Below are 20,489 nucleotides of genomic sequence, written 5' to 3'. Positions count from 1 at the left end.
CTTGCAGCCACTGATTACATTTGCACACTCCTAGACCATGGCCCCACCGCAGCACTCATACTCCTTGACCTCTCAGCAGCCTTTGACACGGTCTCCCACATCACCTTATGTAACAGACTACATGATGCAGGAATCCGCAGAAAAGCCCTGCAATGGATCCACTCTTTCATCTCCTGAAGAACACAGAGTGTCAGGCTCCCACCATACACGTCCGAACCTACAGAAGTCAGATGCGCAGTTCCTCCGGGATCTTCCCTGAGCCCAACACTCTTCAACATATACATGTCTCCACTTGCAGCCATCGTCAGAGGCCACAGAATGAACATTGTGTCATACGCCGATGACAGACAACTCATCATATTCCTCACTGAAAACCTGAACGAGGCCAAGAGGAACTTCCACACAGGAATGGAAGCCATCACCGCCTGGTTGAAAGAGAGCTGTCTCAAGCTCAAATTGGACAAGACCAAGCTCATCATCTTCGGAAACTCCACCTCAGCCTGGGAAGACCCCTGGTGGCCCACATCTCTCAACGCCCGCCTTCTCCGACTGACTACACTCACAACCTAGGAATCATCCTCGACTCCTCCCTATCAATGACCCAACTGGTAAACACAGTCACCGCCTCCTGCTGGCACACCTTCCGCCAACTCCGAAAGATTTTCAAATGGGTCCCAGTAGACCGCCGCAGGACAGTCACCCACGCTTTAGTCACAAGCAGCCTTCAACTACAGCAACGCACTCTATGCCGACACCACAACAAAAAATATCAGAAAGCACCTCATCCAAAACACCACTGGCAGAGTCGTCCTGAACCTCCCCAGCCAGGAACATATCTCTCAGCACATGAGGACCCTCCACTGGCTCCTAGTAGAGAAACGAATCATCTTCAAGATACTCACCCACACCTACAGAGACATTCACATCAGACTCGCCTACACAAACCACTATGTCTCCTTCCACAATCCCGCCAGACCCCTCTGCTCCACCCAGCAAGCACTGGCCACCATCCCATGCATACAGAAAACCACCGCTGGAGGAAGGTCCTTCTCCTACCTCGCAGCAAAGAGCTGGAACAACCGACCACCGGCACCTCAGATAAAGCCCATCGCTCACTATCTTCAGGAAGAACCTCAAGACGTGGCTCTGTCTGCCTTCCGAGCACCTTGAGATCCTCACAGGTGAGTAGTTGCGCCCTATAAACTGATTGAAAAGCTGAACTACATCCTTCGCTCTGTCCCATACCACCCTCCTTCATTGAGCTACACTCCCCAAAAATCCCTACCAAGCCTGAATGACTGCCTCTCTTGTCGACCCCGCTAAGGAATCTAGGACCAGTTGTAGCATCCTCTGTCTCCGGCCATCCACAGCTAGAGTGACCTCCAGTTTCTGACCTTCTCTGTTGCTGTGTCCAACCCATGGTACCTCTCCGACTGTGAACGAGACAAAGCATCCGCAATGTCATTATCCACACCTGCTATGTGCCTTGCCCTAAATGTAATGTTGTGTTTCAAACATTGGCATACAAATATCTGCACTAACTTTAATATCTGTGGGTCCCTGCCAGATTGTCTCTTGACTATTTGTACCACTGCCATGTTATCAACATGAACCAGAACCCTCTTTTGTGCTAGTCGATGTCCCCATAACGTTACCGCCACTACGAAAAGAAAGAATTCTAGAAAAGCAATATTCCTCCCCCCTCACTTCCATTCCCTGGGCCACTCCTCTGCACACCATGGACCTTGCTAGTAGAGCCCAAAACCTGCCCCCCAGCTGCATCTGAGTACACTTGTGCGTCCCAGTTGTGCTCCGTTAAGGACAATAGTGGTATTCCATTGAACGATTCCAAAAAGACTCCTCACATTCGTAAGTCCTCCTTAATTCCTGCTGATAACTGAATATGGTGATTGCTTACTAATGCTAGACCAAGTCTCCTACAAAATGTCCTCCCAGCTCTGACCACCCGGCACGCAAAATTTAGATGCCCTAGTAGCACTTGAACTTCTTTAACCCCTTCGCCGCCAGGCCTTTTCCCCCTCCTATGCCAAGCCTTTTTTTGGCTATTTGGGGCAGTTCATGCTTAGGCGCTCATAACTGTTTGTCCACATAAGCTATCCACGCTAAATTTGTGTCCTTTTTTCCAACATCCTAGAGATTCTAAAGGTACCCAGAGTTTGTGGGTTCCCCTGGAGGAGACCAAGAAATTAGCCAAAATACAGCTACAATTTTGTTTTTTTGAAAAAATGGGAAAAAGGGCTGCAGAAGAAAGCATGTGTTTTTTTCTCCTGAAAATGGCATCAACAAAGGGTTTGCGGTGCTAAAATCACCATCTTCCCAGTTTTCTTTCAGGAATAGGCAGCCTTGAATCAGAAAAGCATTTTACTGGGACATACCCCATTTTTACTATTTTTTGTGCTTTCAGCCCCCTTCCAGTTAGTGACAGAAATGGGTGTGAAACCAATGCTGGATCCTGGACAGCTAAACATTTCTGAAAAGTAGACACAATTCTGAATTCAGCAAGAGGTCATTGTGTTGATCCTTCAAGGTTTTCCTACAGAAAGTAACAGCTAAAATAAAAACATATTGGAATTGAGGTGAAAAAGAGCCATTCCGGTCCACGTTTTCTTCTATAACTTTTTCCAGCTATGGCAGATTTTTGAAAGCAATATACCATTACGTCTGCTGGTTGCGGGAATATATAGGGCTTGTAGGTTCATCAGGAACCCTACCCAGAGCCAATAAATGATCTGCACATTGCAATGGGTTTTCATTGAATACCGGGTATACAGCAATTCATTTTGTGGTAAATAGGTATCAAGGAAACCTTTGTATTTCCAAAATGGGCACAGGATAAGGTGTTGAGAAGCAGTGGTTATTTGCACATCTCTGATTTCCAGGGTACCATACTAGCATGTGAATTACAGGACATTTCTCAAATAGATGTCTTTTTTACACACTGTCTTACATTTGGAAGGGAAAAGTTAGAGAAAGACAAGGGGCAATAACACTTGTTCTTCTATTCTGTGTTCCCCCAAGTCTCCCAGTAAAAATGGCACCTCACTTGTGTGGGTTTTTTAGAAAGTGCCTAGCTGTGGTTTTTGGCCTCTAGCTCAGCCGGCACCTAGGGTAAACCTAGCAAACCTATACATTTTTGAAAACTAGACACCTAATGGAATTCAGAATGGGGTGACTTGTGGGGCTCTCACTAGGTTCTGTTACCCAGAATCCTTTGCAAACCTCAAAATGTGGCAAAAAACACTTTTCCTCACATTTTGGTGATGGAAAGTTCTGTTATCTAAGAAGAGCCACAAATGTCCTTCCACCCAGCATTCCCCCAAGTCTCACTTGTATTGGTAGGCCTAGTGCTGGCGACAGGAAACGCCAAAAAACGCACATCAAATTTTTACATTGAAAACATATGTGTTTTTTTGCAAAGTGCCTAGCTGTGGATTTTGGCCTGTAGTTCATCCGGCACCTAGGAAAACCTAGCAAACCTGGACATTTCTGAAAAACAGACACCTAGGGGAACCCAGGATATGGTAACATGTGGTGCTCTCACCAGGTTCTACTAACCAGAATCCTTTACAAACCTCAAAATTTGGCTAAAAAAAACACTTTTTCCTCACATTTCTGTTATAGAAAGTTCAGGAATCTGAGAGAAGCCACACATTTCCACCCAGCATTCACCCAAGTCTCCCATGAAAAATGGTACCTCACTTGTGTGGGTAGGCCCAGTGCCTGCGACAGGAAGTGCCCCAAAACACTATGTGAACACATCAAAATAATCAATTACAAAACAACCTGTTTTTGCAGGGGGGGCACTGCGTTTTTTATCCTGGGCTCAGCAGCCATCTAGGGAAACCTACCAAACCCAGAAATTTCTGAAAACTAGACACCTGAGGGAGTCCAGGGAGGTGTGACTTGCGTAGATCCCCCAGTGTTTTCTTACCCAGAATCCTCAGCAAACTTCGAATTTAGCTAAACAAAAAAATCACATTTTCTCATCATTTCTGTGTGGGATCAACGCACCGGCACAAATTTCCTACCACCCAACATTCCCCTTGGTCACCCGATAAAAATGATATCTCACTGGTGCAGATGAGCCAAGTGCCTGTGACAGGGATGAGCCAAAAACATGTCAAAATTCAGGGGGAACCAAAGCGGGTCCAGAAGTGCTGTTAGGAAAAAAATGTTTTTAGGCTGACAAGGAGGCAGAATTTTTATTGGTAAAGATGCTACAATGCTGGGTGGTAGGAGTTTTGTGGATTCCTCATTTATGGAAGGTTCCATCACAAAAATGTGGGGAAAACTTGTGATTTCAAGCAAAGTTGGAGGTTCACAGAGCACTGTGGGTAAGAAAATGATGAGCGGTGCACGTGAAGCACACCACCTTGGACTCACCCAGATGTTTAGTTTTCAGATGTGTCCAGGATTTTTCTACATGGCAGTGTCCCAAAGTCCAAAAAGTGCAGCCCTCACCATTCCAAGTGGGACGATTTTGAGCTCTCATGGCCCAAATATAAAACCAAAACCCAAAATAAACAAATGTCCTCTTGCTTGCTGTTGGGATAAGATCTTTTAGTGTGCAGAGGGAGAGCTGAAAGACTGTTACCCCCTTCAGTTGGGGTGGGGGCATAACCATGCCCATACTGGTTAGTAGCCACCATCCCACTATTTATTTTTTATTTTAATTCCCTGGCATCTAGTAGGCTTTCTGCCCCTCCAGGGAGTGGATCGGGGTTAATTGCCCCATCTGCCCACCGGTGGGCAGAACAACTTTGTCCCCATTTATTTAGGGTGGGGGTATAGCCATACCCCCACCCTCCTTTTTTGAAAAAAAAAAAATCCCTAATGTCTGGTGGGCTTTCTGCCCAGGGGGCAGATGGTCCTTACAAAAATAGGCTGATGGCCAACAGTAATGTGCCCCCATGGGGAGCGACCCTTGCCCAAGGGGCAACCCCCCACCAACAAAAGACACACACACACATACCAATCCTTAAGTGGTTTCTGCCCCCCTGGGAGCTGATGGGCCTAATAGAAATAGTCTGATCTACCCCCAAGGGGGGGCAGAAATGGCCTAAAATACATTTGCCACCCATGGGAGCAATCCTTGCCTAAGGGGTCACTCCCCTTTTGTGCAATTGTCACAAAAAACAAATCCCTGCTGTCTAGTGGTTTATGCCCCCCTTGGGGGCAGATTGGCCTAATAAAAATAGGCAGATGGCCTAAAATAAATTTGCCGCCCAGTGGAGCGACTCTTGCATAAAGGGTTGCTCCCCACCTGTAAAAAATAAAAAATAAAAATATCCCTGGTGCCCAGTGCCTTCTGTTCCCCTTGGGGGCAGATAGGCCTAATTAAAAAAGGCCTATCTGCCCCCAAGTGATTCCCCTTCCATCCCTGGCCCTAGGCCCCAATGGACCAGTGCAAGGACATAATGGTTACATCCGTGGCGCCCCATTGCTGCGCCACCAGACGTAACCATTAAGTCCATGGCTCCGAAGGGGTTAACCTTCACCGTTTCTCTGCTCAACATGGAGTCCAACAACAACCTCATTGACAATTTTTTGTCTGTCAGCAAACAAGCTTCCATGGCTTCCGAATAAATCTCAACACCCAGGAAGGCCAGCTCAGTGCTGAGTCCTACTGTCTTCTCTGGTGCTAAAGGGACTCCCAGATCCCCCTTGTCCTCTTGGATGTTGGCCAACATGTCCTTGCATTCAGCCGTCCCTGCTTTTCCCACAAAGAAAAAGTCATCCAGATAGTGTGTCACCCATGTCTGTCCTGTTGCCCATGTAAAAGCCCATTGTACGAATGTGCTAAATGCTCAAACAAAGCGCAAGATGTAGAGCATCCCATCGGAAGAGCCTTATCTACTGACCATTGTCCGTCAAATTGTATGCCGAGCAACTGAAAATCTTCCGGGTGCACCAACAAGAGTCTAAAAACAGACTCAATATCACTTTTTGCCATTAAGGTGCCCTTTCCCACACTCTCCACCATAGCCATTTCCACATCATCTGAGGAATATTTGACCGACGATAAATCCTCTGCAATATAGTTATTGACTGAGTGCCCTTCGGGCGAAGAGAGGTGCTGAATCAAGCAGAAGTTTCCCTTCTCTTTTTTAGGTACCCACGCACTTAGAGCATTCTTGCCAAAATGTACAGTATTCCCTTGTGCAGAGACATTTATTAAAGTTCCAACAAGTCCCCCCTTATCCAGTCTACCCTTTGGCTGTGTTCCCCACCCCTCCTCGAGTGGGGCATCCCTGAAAGGGCCGATACACGACCGGCAACCCGCTAGCCGTGAAAATGATCTTACCGAACTTGGCTGGAACCAATGTGTGGTGCCACAAATCGGAGTCAGCCTTCGCCCGTTGTATATCAGGATCTGCCGCCATTTGCAAGTGAAACTCATCATCATATTGCTCCCAGACATAACCCCCATAATTAATCTGCGCTTTCCTGATAGTGTCCATATATTTAAAAATTGCTACACACCTCTCTGGGTGTTTCTCACAATAATTCTTGCATAAATCAGGAAGTCCGCCATCCAATTCGTGATTGGAACCTTCGGACGCTTGGCCAATACATATTCCTCCTCCTTTGATCCTTCTTTTGCCCTCAATTCCCTGTGGAGAAGATTCAGCACCCCCACATACTCCCCATTACATATTTTTTCCCTTGTCGGCTGCATGAGATGAGCCCCTAAAGGCTTTGAAACCCCCCATATACAGCAGCTTTTTAACCTTAAGCTGTTTGCTTTCTTTAGGCGCTGCCAGGTCATCTTTCTGCTCCTGCCTCCACCCATCACTCTCTGTAACTCTCCCGTCTGATTTGTTTTGTGACACTTTCTTCACTTATTTGTGTTTTGCCCCCATCTTCCCGTCATCAGTCCTTCGTCTATTTTGTCTCCTTGACCTTTTACCTCTTTTGCTGTCGTCTGATTGCCTTGTGTTTCATGCCTACCCCGTGTCTTTTACATACTTCCCACTGTGCAATCTCAATTCTCATTTGTACCACTCTGCCGTGTCCACCCCGACTGAATCCATGACTGCCCATTTTGGCGCCCCTGCACTGGTCTTAGCTGGCATCAGAATCGGCACCCGTACGGGAGTCCTCTTCCTCACCATCTGGTTTCCTCTAGTGTTCCTGTATGCACTCCTGTGTTGATACCTTTTGCGCCTGTCGACTCTGAAACATAGGAACTGAAGAGCTATGAAAATACCCCCCCCCTTCTCCCTGTGCCCACCATTCTTCTTCCTCCGCTTCCTGTCTTTCACCCTCAACCAATTCACCCTCCTCCAGACTGTCCTCCTCATAGTGTAAATGGACTCTTTCCCCTTCTGTTTCATATGTTGTGACTGCGACAGAATGTGCTGCCTGCCACTGCAGCATTGGATATAACACACCTCCCGTTCTGTCAGTCTCCCGATGGGGGTGGGCCGTACCATGCCCGCCCTCCCTCCCTGTCCCCTGACACCTGCCAGGGCCCAATGTGATATTCCTGGCCAGGAGCCATACCTTGCTCCCTGGCCCGGTGCGTTGCCCAGGTCATACTAGGCCTTCTTGTGGTAGCGATATTGACATCCATCCCATCATGGTCTTGGGGCCGTACTGGGCACCCCGAGTCCTTGTTGTCGCTGCCTTTCGGTGTCTGAAAAATTTTTATCAGATCTGTTGTACTGGTTGTCATTTTGTGCCGTACAAGGCGTGCCCCTTCCTTTAATTCCTTCACTGTGTATAACCCTACCCATTGCATCGACCACCACCCCCACAACTATGGGGTGCGCCGCTTTCCTCTTCTCATAAACTTTAAACTGCTTTAGCTCCCTTCCACTGTCTTCCCCTGCTCTCATGCCAAGGTCAACTCCAATACTCTGATTCCGCCTCTCCTCTCCCTCATCTTCGTTGCTCCACTCGGAGGCCTGTATGTATCTTTTTACCCCACTTCCAGAATATCTATCCCTGGGCATTTGTAATATGTTTAAGGCCAGGGGCTCCTTTGTTGCCCCTGGCACCCTATCTAGGCATCCCTCCCTGCCCAACATGCTCAACCCTACCTGCTCATCAGCCTCCTCCTCATCACTTTGAAGGTCGTCACCCTATGCACCTGTATCCATTCTTTTCCCTGCTATATTAAACCCCTCTACCTGCTCACTCCTACTCCCTTCCTGTCTGTAACTTTCCCCCTCCTCTTCATTAAATACCCGCTTTGTCCCTCCTTCCTGCACCACCCTCTTGGCTGCCCCTACCATCATTCTACCTCTGGGGGACATGTCCCTAATACCACTGGAGGCTCTCCTGCCCCCCTGTCCATGTACACATTCAGTTTTGGCGAGCAGCATGCTATCAGCAATGCTTGCTGCCTGTTGACGCGTTTTTGGGCCGGGAGCCATCCCAGCCGTATTGTCATCACGTGGCTCCAGCCCGCAACTCCCGTCGCTCACCGCTCCACCTCTAGGCCCTGTGAGGCCCAGCGCCTCATGGCCAGTGCTGTTGGCGGACCCCTGCCCCACTCCCTGCCTGAATACTTGCACCGCCAAGGCTGCTCTACGTGTACTTGAGCGGCCTTGGTCACTCACCTCTTTCCCCATAGCATGAGGGTGGCGCAGCGGAGCACACACCTGTACCGCCACTGCTACCACCGCAGACGCCTTCCTCATCAGGCGGCCTGGGTCCCCGGTGCCGTCGACTAATAGGTCGAGTTGCCCAGCTTCCCGCAGGAGATCCACGGCCTGTGCCACTCGTGCATCGCCTATAACGGCAATTATGGTAAGAATCACTATTCCCTTACACTGCTATCACTAATGAGCTACTTTATAGGTCACACTGCAAGCTGAAGCCCACAACAGCCGTTAAAATGCCTAAAGAAAAAACACTCCTACAATACTACCAGCCAGCCAGCCAAACGTTTTACCTAAAATGGTGGCGCCAATCCACAGAAGTTCAGCTCTGACCACCGATGGGATGGCCATCCCTTCTGCTGCTGGGGACTTCTTTCAAAATTAATACTGGTTTTCACCTCACCTGTCTTTGACAGTCTCTTCTACAGCCTCAGTATATTCTTAAATGTGAACTGACACAATACACAGTTAAGTTTGAAAGGTGTGTGCGTGTTGTTGTAAGAGATAGATTTTCCCCGCTTACTTATTGTTTACAAAAGAGCACGTTCCCATCTGCAAAGAAATCTCTTCCGCAAAAAAGACGAGTGGGTTTCGATATCCATGAGGGATTGCGCAGTAATTTGTCCAAGTTCCTAAAGCACGTACAAATCCACTTGTCCAGCATTCACAGTCAAGAAAATTGCAACATTTGTGACTCTGGAAAGCCCGCGACCCATAGAATCCCTGCCAACAAGAGCCAAATGAGCCTGAGGTGCGAATTGGCCAATAAATACTAATAGCATCTTTTGTGATGGGGATTCGCATGAACACTTGTGGCACAAGGCAGATAAAGGAGGGGTCCTAATCTATTATCGTGGGTTTCAAATCAAATGTCCCTTAAAACTGTACTGCGGTTATACTCAAATCAAATCATTAACATTTATAAAGCGCGCTACTCACCCGTGCGGGTCTCAAGGCGCTAGGGGAAAAGGGGGGGGGTTACTGCTGCTCGAAAAGCCAGGTTTTTAGGAGTCTCCGGAATGCGGAGTGGTCCTGGGTGGTCCTGAGGCTGGTGGGGAGGGAGTTCCAGGTCTTGGCGGCCAGGAAGGAGAAGGACCTCCCACCCGCAGTGGAGCGGCGGATGCGAGGGACGGCAGCGAGCGCGAGGCCCGAGGAACGGAGGAGACGGGTGGGGGCGTAGAAGCTGAGGCGACGGTTGAGGTAATCCGGTCCCTTGTTGTGGAGGGCTTTGTGTGCGTGGGTGAGAAGTCGGAAGGTGATCCTTTTGCTGACTGGGAGCCAATGCAGGTGTCTCAGGTGTGCGGAGATGTGGCTGTTGCGGGGTACGTCGAGGATGAGGCGGGCCGAGGCGTTTTGAATACGTTGCAGGCGTTTTTGGAGCTTGGCGGTGGTCCCAGCATAGAGGGTGTTGCCGTAGTCCAGGCGGCTTCTGACGAGGGCGTGGGTCTCGGTTTTTCTAGTGTCGGCGGGGATCCAGCGGAAGATCTTGCGGAGCATGCGGAGGGTGAGGAAGCAGGCGGAGGACACGGCGTTGACTTGCTTGGTCATGGTGAGAAGAGGGTCCAAGATGAAGCCGAGGTTGCGGGCGTGGTCTGCGGGGGTTCGGAGCGGTGCCGAGGGCCGTGGGCCACCAGGAGTCGTCCCAAGCGGACGGGGTGTTGCCGAGGATGAGGACTTCCGTTTTGTCAGAGTTCAGCTTTAGGCGGCTGAGCCTCATCCAATCTGCGACATCCTTCATGCCCTCTTGTAGGTTAGTCTTGGCGCTGGCGGGGTCCTTGGTGAGGGAGAGTATAAGTTGGGTGTCGTCGGCATAGGAGGTGATGATGATGTTGTGCTTGCGTACGATGTCGGCGAGGGGGCTCATGTAGACATTGAAGAGTGTCAGGCTGAGCGATGAGCCTTGAGGTACGCTGCAGATGATCTCGGTGGGGTCTGAGCGAAACGGAGGGAGGTAGACTCTTTGGGATCGGTTTGAGAGGAAGGAGGCGATCCAGTCCAGGGCCTGGTCTTGAATCCCGGTGGAGCGGAGGCGGGTGATTAGGGTGCAGTGACAGACGGTGTCGAAGGCAGCCGAGAGGTCGAGGAGGATGAGGGCGACTGTTTCACCGTTGTCCATCAGGGTTCTGATGTCGTCTGTGACTGAGATGAGGGCGGTTTCAGTGCTGTGGTTGGTTCGGAATCCGGTTTGTGAAGGGTCGAGCAGGTTGTTGTCTTCCAGGAAGGTGGTCAGCTGTTTGTTGACGGTCTTCTCTATTACCTTGGCGGGGAAGGGGAGGAGCGAGATGGGGCGGAAGTTTTTCAGGTCGCTGACTTCGGCGTGTTTCCAGCATTCGGGGAAGGTAGCAGAAGAAAAAGAGGAGTTGATGACGGCCTGGAGGTGCGGGGCGATGATGTCGTCGGCTTTATTGAAGATGAAGTGAGGGCAGCGGTCCGATGGAGCGCCGGAGTGGATCGAGTTCATGGTGGTTTTGGTTTCTTCGGTGTTGATGTGGGTCCAGTCGTTGAGGGTGATGGTCGGAGGGGTGGGTTCGGTGATGCTTGGTTGGGTCTGGTGTCCGAAGCTGTTGTGGAGGTCGCTGATCTTGCGATGGAAGAAGGTGGCGAGGGAGTTGCACAGATCTTGTGAGGGCGTGACGGCGTGGCGTTGGCGTTGGGGTTGGAGAACTCCTTGACGATGCTAAAAAGTTCTCTGCTGTTGTGGCTGTTTTTGTCCAGTCTGTCGGTAAAAAAGTTCCTTTTGGCAGCGCAGATCAGGTGGTGGTGTTCGCGGGTAGCGTTCTTGAGGGCGGTCATGTTGTCAGCGGTGTGGTCCTTGCGCCAGGCCTTCTCGAGGGCGCGACAAGTTTTCTTCGATTCTTTGAGGGTGTCAGAGAACCAGAGAGGTTTTTTGGTGTTGGCCTGTCGATGCGTGCGTTTGAGGGGAGCAAGGTTGTCCGCGCAGTTGGAGATCCAGTTTGTGAGGCTGAGGGCTGCGTCGTTGGGGTCGGTGGTGAGGGTGGGTGGGTTGGCGGCGAGTGCGGAGAAGAGTTGCTCTTCGGGGATTTTGTTCCACTGTCGACGAGGGATGGGTTGAGTGCGGAGGTGGCGGGTCTCGCGTCGGAATGTGAAATGTACACAGCTGTGGTCGGTCCAGTGTAGAGCGGAGGTGTGGCTGAAGAAGACGTGTTTGCTGGCGGAGAAGATAGGGTTAAGCGTGTGTCCGGCGATGTGGGTGGCGGTGTTCACCAGTTGCTTGAGGCCGAGGTTGGCGAGGTTGTCGAGCAGGGTGGTGGTGTTGGGGTCGTTGTTTTGTTCCAGATGGAAGTTGAGGTCGCCTAGGAGGATGTAATCCGGCGAAGTGAGGGCGTGCGGGGAGATGAAGTCGGCGATGGCGTCGCTGAAAGGGGCGCGCGGTCCGGGAGGACGGTAGACGAGGGATCCTCTGAGGGTTGTCCTGGGGTCGGTGCGAATCTGAAAATGCAGGTGTTCAGCGGCGAGAGGGGTGTCTTCGGTGGAGGTGGTGACGCTGATGGAGTCTTTGAAGACGATGGCGATACCTCCTCTTACTTGGTTGGTGCGGTCTTTTCTGGAGATCTTGTAGCCTTCGGGGATGGCGGTGGCGATGTCTGGAGCAGAGGAGGCGTTCATCCAGGTTTCCGTGATGAAGGCGACGTCCGGTGCTGTGGAGTCCAGGAGGTCCCAGAGTTCAACGGCGTGCTTGTGGACGGAGCGAGCGTTGACCAGGATGCACTTGAGGTGGTTGATGGCGCGTGGGCTTGTGGTCGTGGTAGTTGCGTGGTGGAAGATGCGTTTGCAGGAGTTGCAGGCGAAGGGTCCATGGGTGCGTTTGGGGTGAGCTTGGAAGCAGGTGTTGGTGCGCCCTGGGTTGAGGGCGTGGAGGGTGGTGGGGTCGTAGCGGATCAGCGGGGCTTGGGAGAGCTGGGGACCAGGGGTCGTGGCGCTGGGCGCGGGCCAGGCGCGGACGGGCGCAGACGGGCTTGCCTCTGGCGTGCCTCCGGCGCGCCAGCGGCGTGCCCGCTGCGCGCACCCGCTGCACAGACGCACAGCGGCCGCCATATGAGGTAGGAGGGGGGGAGGGGGGGAAGGGTCAGCTGGGGGCGAATGGGAGCTGGGGGGCGGGGGCGTGCAGGAGGTCGGGAAAGCGCGAGAGAGGGGGGACAGGTAGAGTGAGAAGAGCTGGGGTAGGGGGGTTTAAGGGTGGAGGGGGGTGAGTGTTAGGAGGTTTAGGAGATTAGGGAGAGAGATAGGAGTAGGGTTGTGAAGATAGGGGAGGGAGGGTTGTAGAGGTGGGTGAGGGTGAGAGGTAGAGTGACAGGATAGGAAGATAGGTAATAGAGGGGGTGGCGGGAAGGGGGAGAGATAGAGAAATAGATAGATAGAGAAAATAGATAGATAGAGAAATAGATAGATAGAGAGATAGGTAGATAGGAGGAGGTGGAGAGTGAGGGAGTTAGATAGTGAGATAGATAGATAGAGAGATAGGTAGATAGGAGGAGTGAGGGAGGTAGATAGGGAACGGGGTAGATAGGGATGATAGAGAGGGGGAGGCGAGTGAGGGAGGGGGATGAGGCAGGAGCAGGAGGGCAGGCGCGGGGAGAAGAAGACGGAGGAGGCAGAAGAGCCGAAGACAGAAGATAGAAGACAGAAGACAGAAGAACTGAAGACCGGAAGAACAGAAGAACAGAAGACCGGAAGAACAGAAGAACAGAAGAACAGAAGAACAGAAGAACAGAAGAACAGGAGACCAGAAGATCACAGAAGAGCAGAAGATCAAAGAAGAGCAGAAGATCACAGATGAAGATACGGAAGACGAAGAACAGAAGGCAGAAGACAGGCAGAAGACCACAGAAGAAGATGAAGAAGAAGAGAGGCGACAGGAGAGGCAGAGAAGCACACAGAAGAAGAGAGAAGACGGGGAATAAGAAGTGTACAGAAGAAGATTACAGAAGAGGAGGAAGAACAGAGAAGAAGAAAAGAAGCAGGAACAGGAGAGAGGGTGAGTAGCGTGGGGCAGGGCGAGGGGCTGCGAGGTGGGGGGTACTTACTGTGAGGTGGGTCTCAGGAACCTGGAGGAGCTGGAGGAGCTGCAGCGGCAGGGGGAGCGACCTACCCTTGGGTCAAGGGTCGCTACCACTGTCGCGCAGCGGCCGCCATATGAGGTAGGAGTGGGGGGAGGGGTCAGCTGGGGGCGAATGGGGGGCGGGGCGTGCAGGAGGTCGCGGCGGGAAAGCGCGAGGGAGGGGGGGACAGGTAGAGTGAGAAGAGCTGGGGGAGGTGGGTTTAACGGTGGAGGGGGGTGAGTGTTAGGAGGTTTCGGAGATTAGGGAGAGAGATAGGAGTAGGGTTGTGAAGATAGGGGAGGGGGGGTTGTAGAGGTGGGTGAGGGTGAGAGGTAGAGTGAGAGGATAGGAAGATAGGTAATAGAGGGGGTGGCGGGAAGGGGAGAGAGATAGAGAAATAGATAGATAGAGAAAATAGATAGATAGAGAAATAGATAGATAAAGAGATAGGTAGATAGGAGGAGGTGGAGAGTGAGGGAGTTAGTGAGATAGATAGATAGAGAGATAGGTAGATAGGAGGAGTGAGGGAGGTAGATAGCGAACGGGGTAGATAGGGGTGATAGAGAGGGGGAGGCGAGTGAGGGAGGGGGGTGAGGCAGGAGCAGGAGGGCAGGCGCGGGGAGAAGAAGACGGAGGAGGCAGAAGAGCCGAAGACAGAAGATAGAAGACAGAAGACAGAAGAACAGAAGACCGGAAGAACAGAAGAACAGAAGACCGGAAGAACAGAAGAACAGAAGAACAGAAGACCGGAAGAACAGAAGAACAGAAGAACAGGAGACCAGAAGATCACAGAAGAGCAGAAGATCAAAGAAGTACAGAAGATCACAGATGAAGATACGGAAGACGAAGAACAGAAGGCAGAAGACAGGCAGAAGACCACAGAAGAAGATGAAGAAGAAGAGAGGCGACAGGAGAGGCAGAGAAGCACACAGAAGAAGAGAGAAGACGGGGAAAAAGAAGAGTACAGAAGAAGATTACAGAAGAGGAGCGAGGAGGAAGAACAGAGAAGAAGAAAAGAAGAAAAGAAGCAGGAGCAGGAGAGAGGGTGAGTAGCGCGGGGCAGGGTGAGGAGCTGGGAGGTGGGGGGTACTTACTGTGAGGTGGGTCTCAGGAACCTGGAGGAGCTGGAGGAGCTGCAGCGGCAGGGGGAGCGACCTACCCTTGGGTCAAGGTTATACTTTCTCAAAGCCCACCCTTGTAAGATAATTGCATTGCTCCCAGGGTGGTCCACTTATTTTGACTTTTGTCTCCCAATTTATTATTTAGCTCGGACACTTCACACGCACAAACTTTCGGCAAGCGGGGACGTTTTGAGAAAGCAACATAAAGTGCTCCTCTCAGCTGCAGACTTAATTCACTCCCAGCTCTCAAATATTTTAAACGTGACAGACTGGCTGGTTTGAAAATATGTGTGTCTTTTTTTTTAAATGCAAATGTTTTTTGTTTACATTCCACTTACTGCTTATGGATGAACACCCGAGCGACACTGTAAAGACGGAACCCCCCCATGCTAATTAAATCAGCACCTGTTAACAAGGTGACAACAACGAGGGCTACAGTGACATACTTTAAGGTTGGTGTAACTCGGCGGAATATTGCGGAGTTTTTATATAACTCCACGGAATTATGCAAAGTAAAACTCCGAGAGTTCCGCCCTCCCCTAATATTACATTTATATATTAAAATATTTCACATTCACTACTTCAAACTCTATTTATATATATTTTAAAAATCGAAAATGTGGTCTATTTTAGGAGATATTTGTTTCAATTATATTTCTAGTGCTATTTTTGTGCTTATTATTATAAGTACCAGAGCACAATATTTTTCCATGGTTACCATAGACGACCCTGCACAAGTCTAAATGGTCCCCTCTTTTCTCACGTAATGAGGAGTCAGAAGTGATAAGCATTTTCATATAATGATTAATGATTACTTGCACATCTTATTGAAGGGCTATGTGCCTCACTGTAAAGCATTTGATCAAAGTCTCCACTTCATTTCATTTCCCCGCAGCCCACGTATATGTGCATACTGTTAACAATGGCAGTGCAGGTGGGCCCTTTCAGCAGAACATGGTATATGTTTTTTAATTTGGAGTCTCAAATACCTTATAGTGATAATTGTCTATCCACTTCCATGATGTCAATTGCTGTGATTTTATCATGACAAAACTTCAGAGGATGTCACTTCCTATGATGTAATTTGGTTAAATGTCATACGATGTCAATTTCTCTGATGTCATTTAGGGTCAAAGTGTGCATGATGTCACTTCCCTTACGTCTGGCATTTGGTGAATTGACGGCATTGTTTCAGTGAACACTTTTCCATTTCCTGCACTATCACCCAGTAGAAACTGGTGAACATGTTATTTGCACGGATGAAATGCTTTGCGTTGTATGACCCACAATATCTGTAACTATTTTTACTCAGGGAGGGCATTTAGTTTGTCTAATGTGCAGTTTCCTCCTGTTTCTTTTACAGCTGCCGTTTGCTATACAGTGCTATTCACTATCCTCAACTTCCCAGCTGGTGTGGTACCTGTCGGTGCAGTGACAGAGGATGATGAGAGGCAGCTGAAGAATTACACCAGCGGCTATAACGATAACTGGGACACGCTCATGAAAAAGGTCAGTATGTATCTGTGGCCCTAATTCTTGGGACCTGTCTGATGAGCTACATCACAGGAGCAGTGGGGTTTGCCTAAGCTTGGACGTACCAAACTTAGGAAATAAACACGAGAGGTCGCACTTAAATTTTCATTTTTAAGCCAGACCTAGTGTGATCTTTTAGTGTGCTGGCCCTTCATCCGGGCACACGACACAGTTTCCGATGACGGCTTGCACCACTGTACGTGATGCAAATCAGGCGAAGCTGCTGTCAGCAACACCTTTGAAGCAAGCAGTGGCGTGGCAGAGCTATTACTCCGTAGGTTAGGGCCCCCGTGTCCCCCATCTCACAGCACAGCTGGATGTATGGGGTAAATTGCATAGGCTATGAAGCAGCTCCACTGACAGACAACAGGGGTTCTTGCTTCATGGGAGCAGTATCCGCCTAGCAGCAGGTGGGGGCTATGGTGGCTGTAGTAAACCCTAAGGACTCAGATCGGCGGCGCTGCTACAGATGCTGGTGGCTGCTACCAGTGAGTAGAGCAGTGTGGGTGGGAGGAGGGCGGTACCATGGAAGCCATAAGTAACATCTGTAAGAAGACCAGGCGCTGCTGGAATATTGAATGGAAAATGATAGCTGGGCCGAGCTGTACTATTAACAGTATTGTACTCTTAATTTAGTCTTCAATACTCCAGCAACGCCTGCTCTTCTTTTCAAAGCATGAACATCAAGCTGCGCTGCAGTAGCAGAGGCCAAATGGCATGCAGCAGGGAGAGGCAAAAATGTTTTTAGGCATGGGCAAAGAAGGCAAGTGCCCAGAGCCCCCATGCTCCAAATGACCTGCTGGCACAGCGATCACTCTCTCTTCCTCACCTCTTGTCTCTTTCTCTAAGTCAGCGTCTCTCTGCCCACGTGTAGCTCAGATTCTATCTGTCTCTATCTATTGCTGCCTCACCACTGCTCCTTACCTTTCTATATACCTTTTTTCCTCTCAGTTTTCAATTGCTATGGCAGCATTCTCTTTCTATGTGGCCTCACCCCTCTTTACTTCTCTCCCTAATTATCTGCCTACCTCACTCTATCTTACTCTTCACCTCGCCTCCCAATGATTAGCATGCCTCTCTCTCTCCTTTTTCATCCAACCTCACCTTTCTCTAAATTATTTTATGCTACCTTACCAGTCACTAATCCACTGGCCGTGTCGATATACTCTATCTCTGCGATATCTATGCTTCACCAATTGATGTCTTTCTTTGCTTCACCTCACCACTTGATCCTCACCCCTCCCTCTACATCTCTCCATACTTATCGTCTCTATCTCACGCCTAACTCTCTGTGTCCCATCTCTTAACCTCTTTCTCACAACGTCACCGCTCTCTCTACCATGCTCACACATCCTCGTCTCTCTATACCACTCCCTTTGCCTACCTCCGCATTTCTGCACCCCCTCTCGCTACCTTGCTTCTCTCGCCCTATCTTATTCGTCTGTCCATGCACCCCACTGTTTCCAGCTCACCCCCTCGCTTTCTCCTCGATCTGCTTTACCGCTCTCTTGAGCTCACGCCTCTATGTTTCCACCTCTGCCCCCACCTCTCTTTGTCTCTCACTTCTGTCTACCTCACTCTCGCTTTCTTAACTCTCTCTCTGTACCACTCACCCTTTCTCTTTGTCACTTTGTCACTGCCTAACCTGTACTTGCATCAGAAACCATGCAGTAAATATGCAACTGCTGAAGAGTGGTCGTTTACTGCCTCATAATTTTTGACTTAAAGCTGTTTTATTTTTGGCCGTTTTTTTACTACTATCATTCAGAGGTGGCTACTTTTGGGGTTTAAGCACCAGGGGACCCTAAGTATGGCTGATGCTGCACTTTCTAAATACCAGAAAGGAAGATGTATAGAAATAGAAATTTGGTACCTCACATCTCCGCCTCCCATCTCTTGCTACACCTGTTCTCTCTTCCTCGTCTCTCTCACTATCTTTCTCATTTCTTGCTACCTCATTCTCTACCTTTTTAGATATATTGTCTCCTTTCTCTGTCTCAAGTCTGTGTGCATCCTTTATTTCAACTTACCGCCTCTTTATATTTTATCTCCGAATCCTTCTCTATGCAAATCTTTATTCACCATTCTCTCTAACTCACCCACCCTCTCTAACTTTATTAATCTTACCACATTGACTGTACTTCACTTGTCTCTCTGCTTCACCCTTTTCTCTCTGAAACTTCTCTGTCTTTCTACCTTTTACCCTCTTACACAACTTTTCTCTGTGCTCCACCCCTTCCTGTACCTGAACTAACCTTCTACACCCCACTTCTTATTGTGACCCTCTTTCTAATACCATTATTCCCTCTTTACCTCGCATCTATTCACACTTATCCTTCTACCTTATTTGTCTACCTCTACTTCTCTCTAACGCATCTTCCTTTCTACATTAGCTCTCTCTAACTCTATGTCCCATCCAACTCCGTCTGTTGATATGTCCTTCTTCCTTTCTCAGTCTCTCCTTTCATTTCTACCTAACTCTTAAACCTTACCTATCTCTCGACCTCTCATTCGCTTACTACCTCTTCCTCTTTCTTTATTATTGTGTCTTTCTTTCGGCAACCTTTCCTATCTCCCTTCTACTCCTCCCCCCCCTTACCTCACCTTTCTACCTCTTCTCCGTCTATACCTCCCTTCACCCTATACTTCACCGGTCTCTCAATGCCGCTCTCATTACCTTTCTGTCTTCCGGCTCGTTTCTGACCCAGCAGAGACAGAGGTCACAGTCTATCTAGAGAAATATTTGCATAGAAAGGGGAAAGAAGGAATTCTGCCAGGATAAGAGAATTAGAGGAACATTTTCAGATTTAATCCAATGAAATATTGAAAATCCTCAGACCATTGCTTTGATGTTCACTATTGCAAAATGGCAAATGCAGTTTTAAAGGAGATTTATTTTTGATGATGGATATCCAGCAATTAAAACTACAATCGAGACCGCTATGTGCATATGTTTTGTTTTAATATTAATATTAGCCCACTAGACGTCTACCTAGTCACCCTTTCCCTGATTTTCATAACTTTCCTGCGATGGAAGGTACAGGCTAATTAGACACGGAATTCTGCATATTGCTTATGTCAGGCAAAAAATTAGACTAAGCTCACTAAGAAATGGATTTATGAATGCCTGTTTAAGATTTCTTCTGGTGCTATTTGACTGGTGGGTGTGTTTTTGGCTGTGTGTCACCAGAAGCACTTGATTTAGCTAAAAATGTTTAATAAATTCAGAGTTGTTCAGAACAGGGGAACCAAAAATATATGTTACCTGGGAGCCCCAACAATCCTCGAGGTACTGAACCTAGGGGGAAAAGGGTCATTAATATGCACGTATGACTGAATACCTGTTCGAAGTTTGATGAATGATCATGTTAATGCAGTGCCAGTCATGGATGGAGAGGTTACCTTTTCATCAATTAAATTAGTTAGCCCCATAGCAGTGAAAATGAGTTGTATGGTACTTCCTGTGCCTTGCTTGTCATGTGCAGCGGCAAGGCCTCAATTTACAGACGCTATTGTCTTGTTTTCAAAACAATGTATTAACATTTATATTGACACTGTAAACAGTAAAGCAAAGTCACATTATTATTAGGATTTTCACTGATACTGTAACCAGTAAAGGAAAGGTCACCTTATATTATACACATTATATTAGTCAGGCGACTGTTTAGAAATATAATTGAAGTGTTAATGCGCGTTGACTGTGCACATTAACTCGCTGTTTTCTGTCTGATCGTGGACTACTTTTTTCTCCATTTTCCACGCGTTTTCGCTTGGCAGAAGTGGAGCGCTTTACACATTTAATTTCACTTTTTTGGGTTACCTACATAAAAGCTCTTTTGCCGATAGATGAAAAGTCGGGTTAGGAGTTTACAACGCGATCAGCTCTAACATGAGCAAACGCGAGACCCGTTGCGTTGCAAATGCTTGTTTTAAATTGGGCTTTAGATATATACAAGTGCAAAGTACCAAAATATAGGGATAAAAGTTCTGAACATCTTTCGGGGCACCATTCCACAGGGCATACAAATATAATCATATATTATTATTTATTGAATTTTGGCCTTGTTTATCAACCACTGCAAAAACTATGCTGGGTTAAATTCCTTGCAGGTTTTTGTATCTAGTGATTTAGTTGTTGATCTAAA

At 48.8% G+C, this 20,489-nt stretch overlaps 1 protein-coding gene across 1 annotated transcript in view; it reads left to right on the top strand.

Annotated features, from left to right (window-relative positions):
- Nucleotides 1-20,489, top strand: part of LOC138293501 (vitamin D3 hydroxylase-associated protein-like) — an 806,941-nt gene that overhangs the window by 764,032 nt on the left and 22,420 nt on the right. The window contains exon 14 of the mRNA XM_069232739.1: nt 16,175-16,320. Coding sequence (XP_069088840.1) covers nt 16,175-16,320 — 146 coding nt within the window. The remainder of the gene's footprint in view (nt 1-16,174; nt 16,321-20,489) is intronic.

This window comes from Pleurodeles waltl, chromosome 4_2 (assembly GCF_031143425.1).
Source record: "Pleurodeles waltl isolate 20211129_DDA chromosome 4_2, aPleWal1.hap1.20221129, whole genome shotgun sequence".
Lineage (NCBI taxonomy): Eukaryota > Metazoa > Chordata > Amphibia > Caudata > Salamandridae > Pleurodeles > Pleurodeles waltl.
This window is presented reverse-complemented; position numbering and strand designations above follow the sequence as displayed.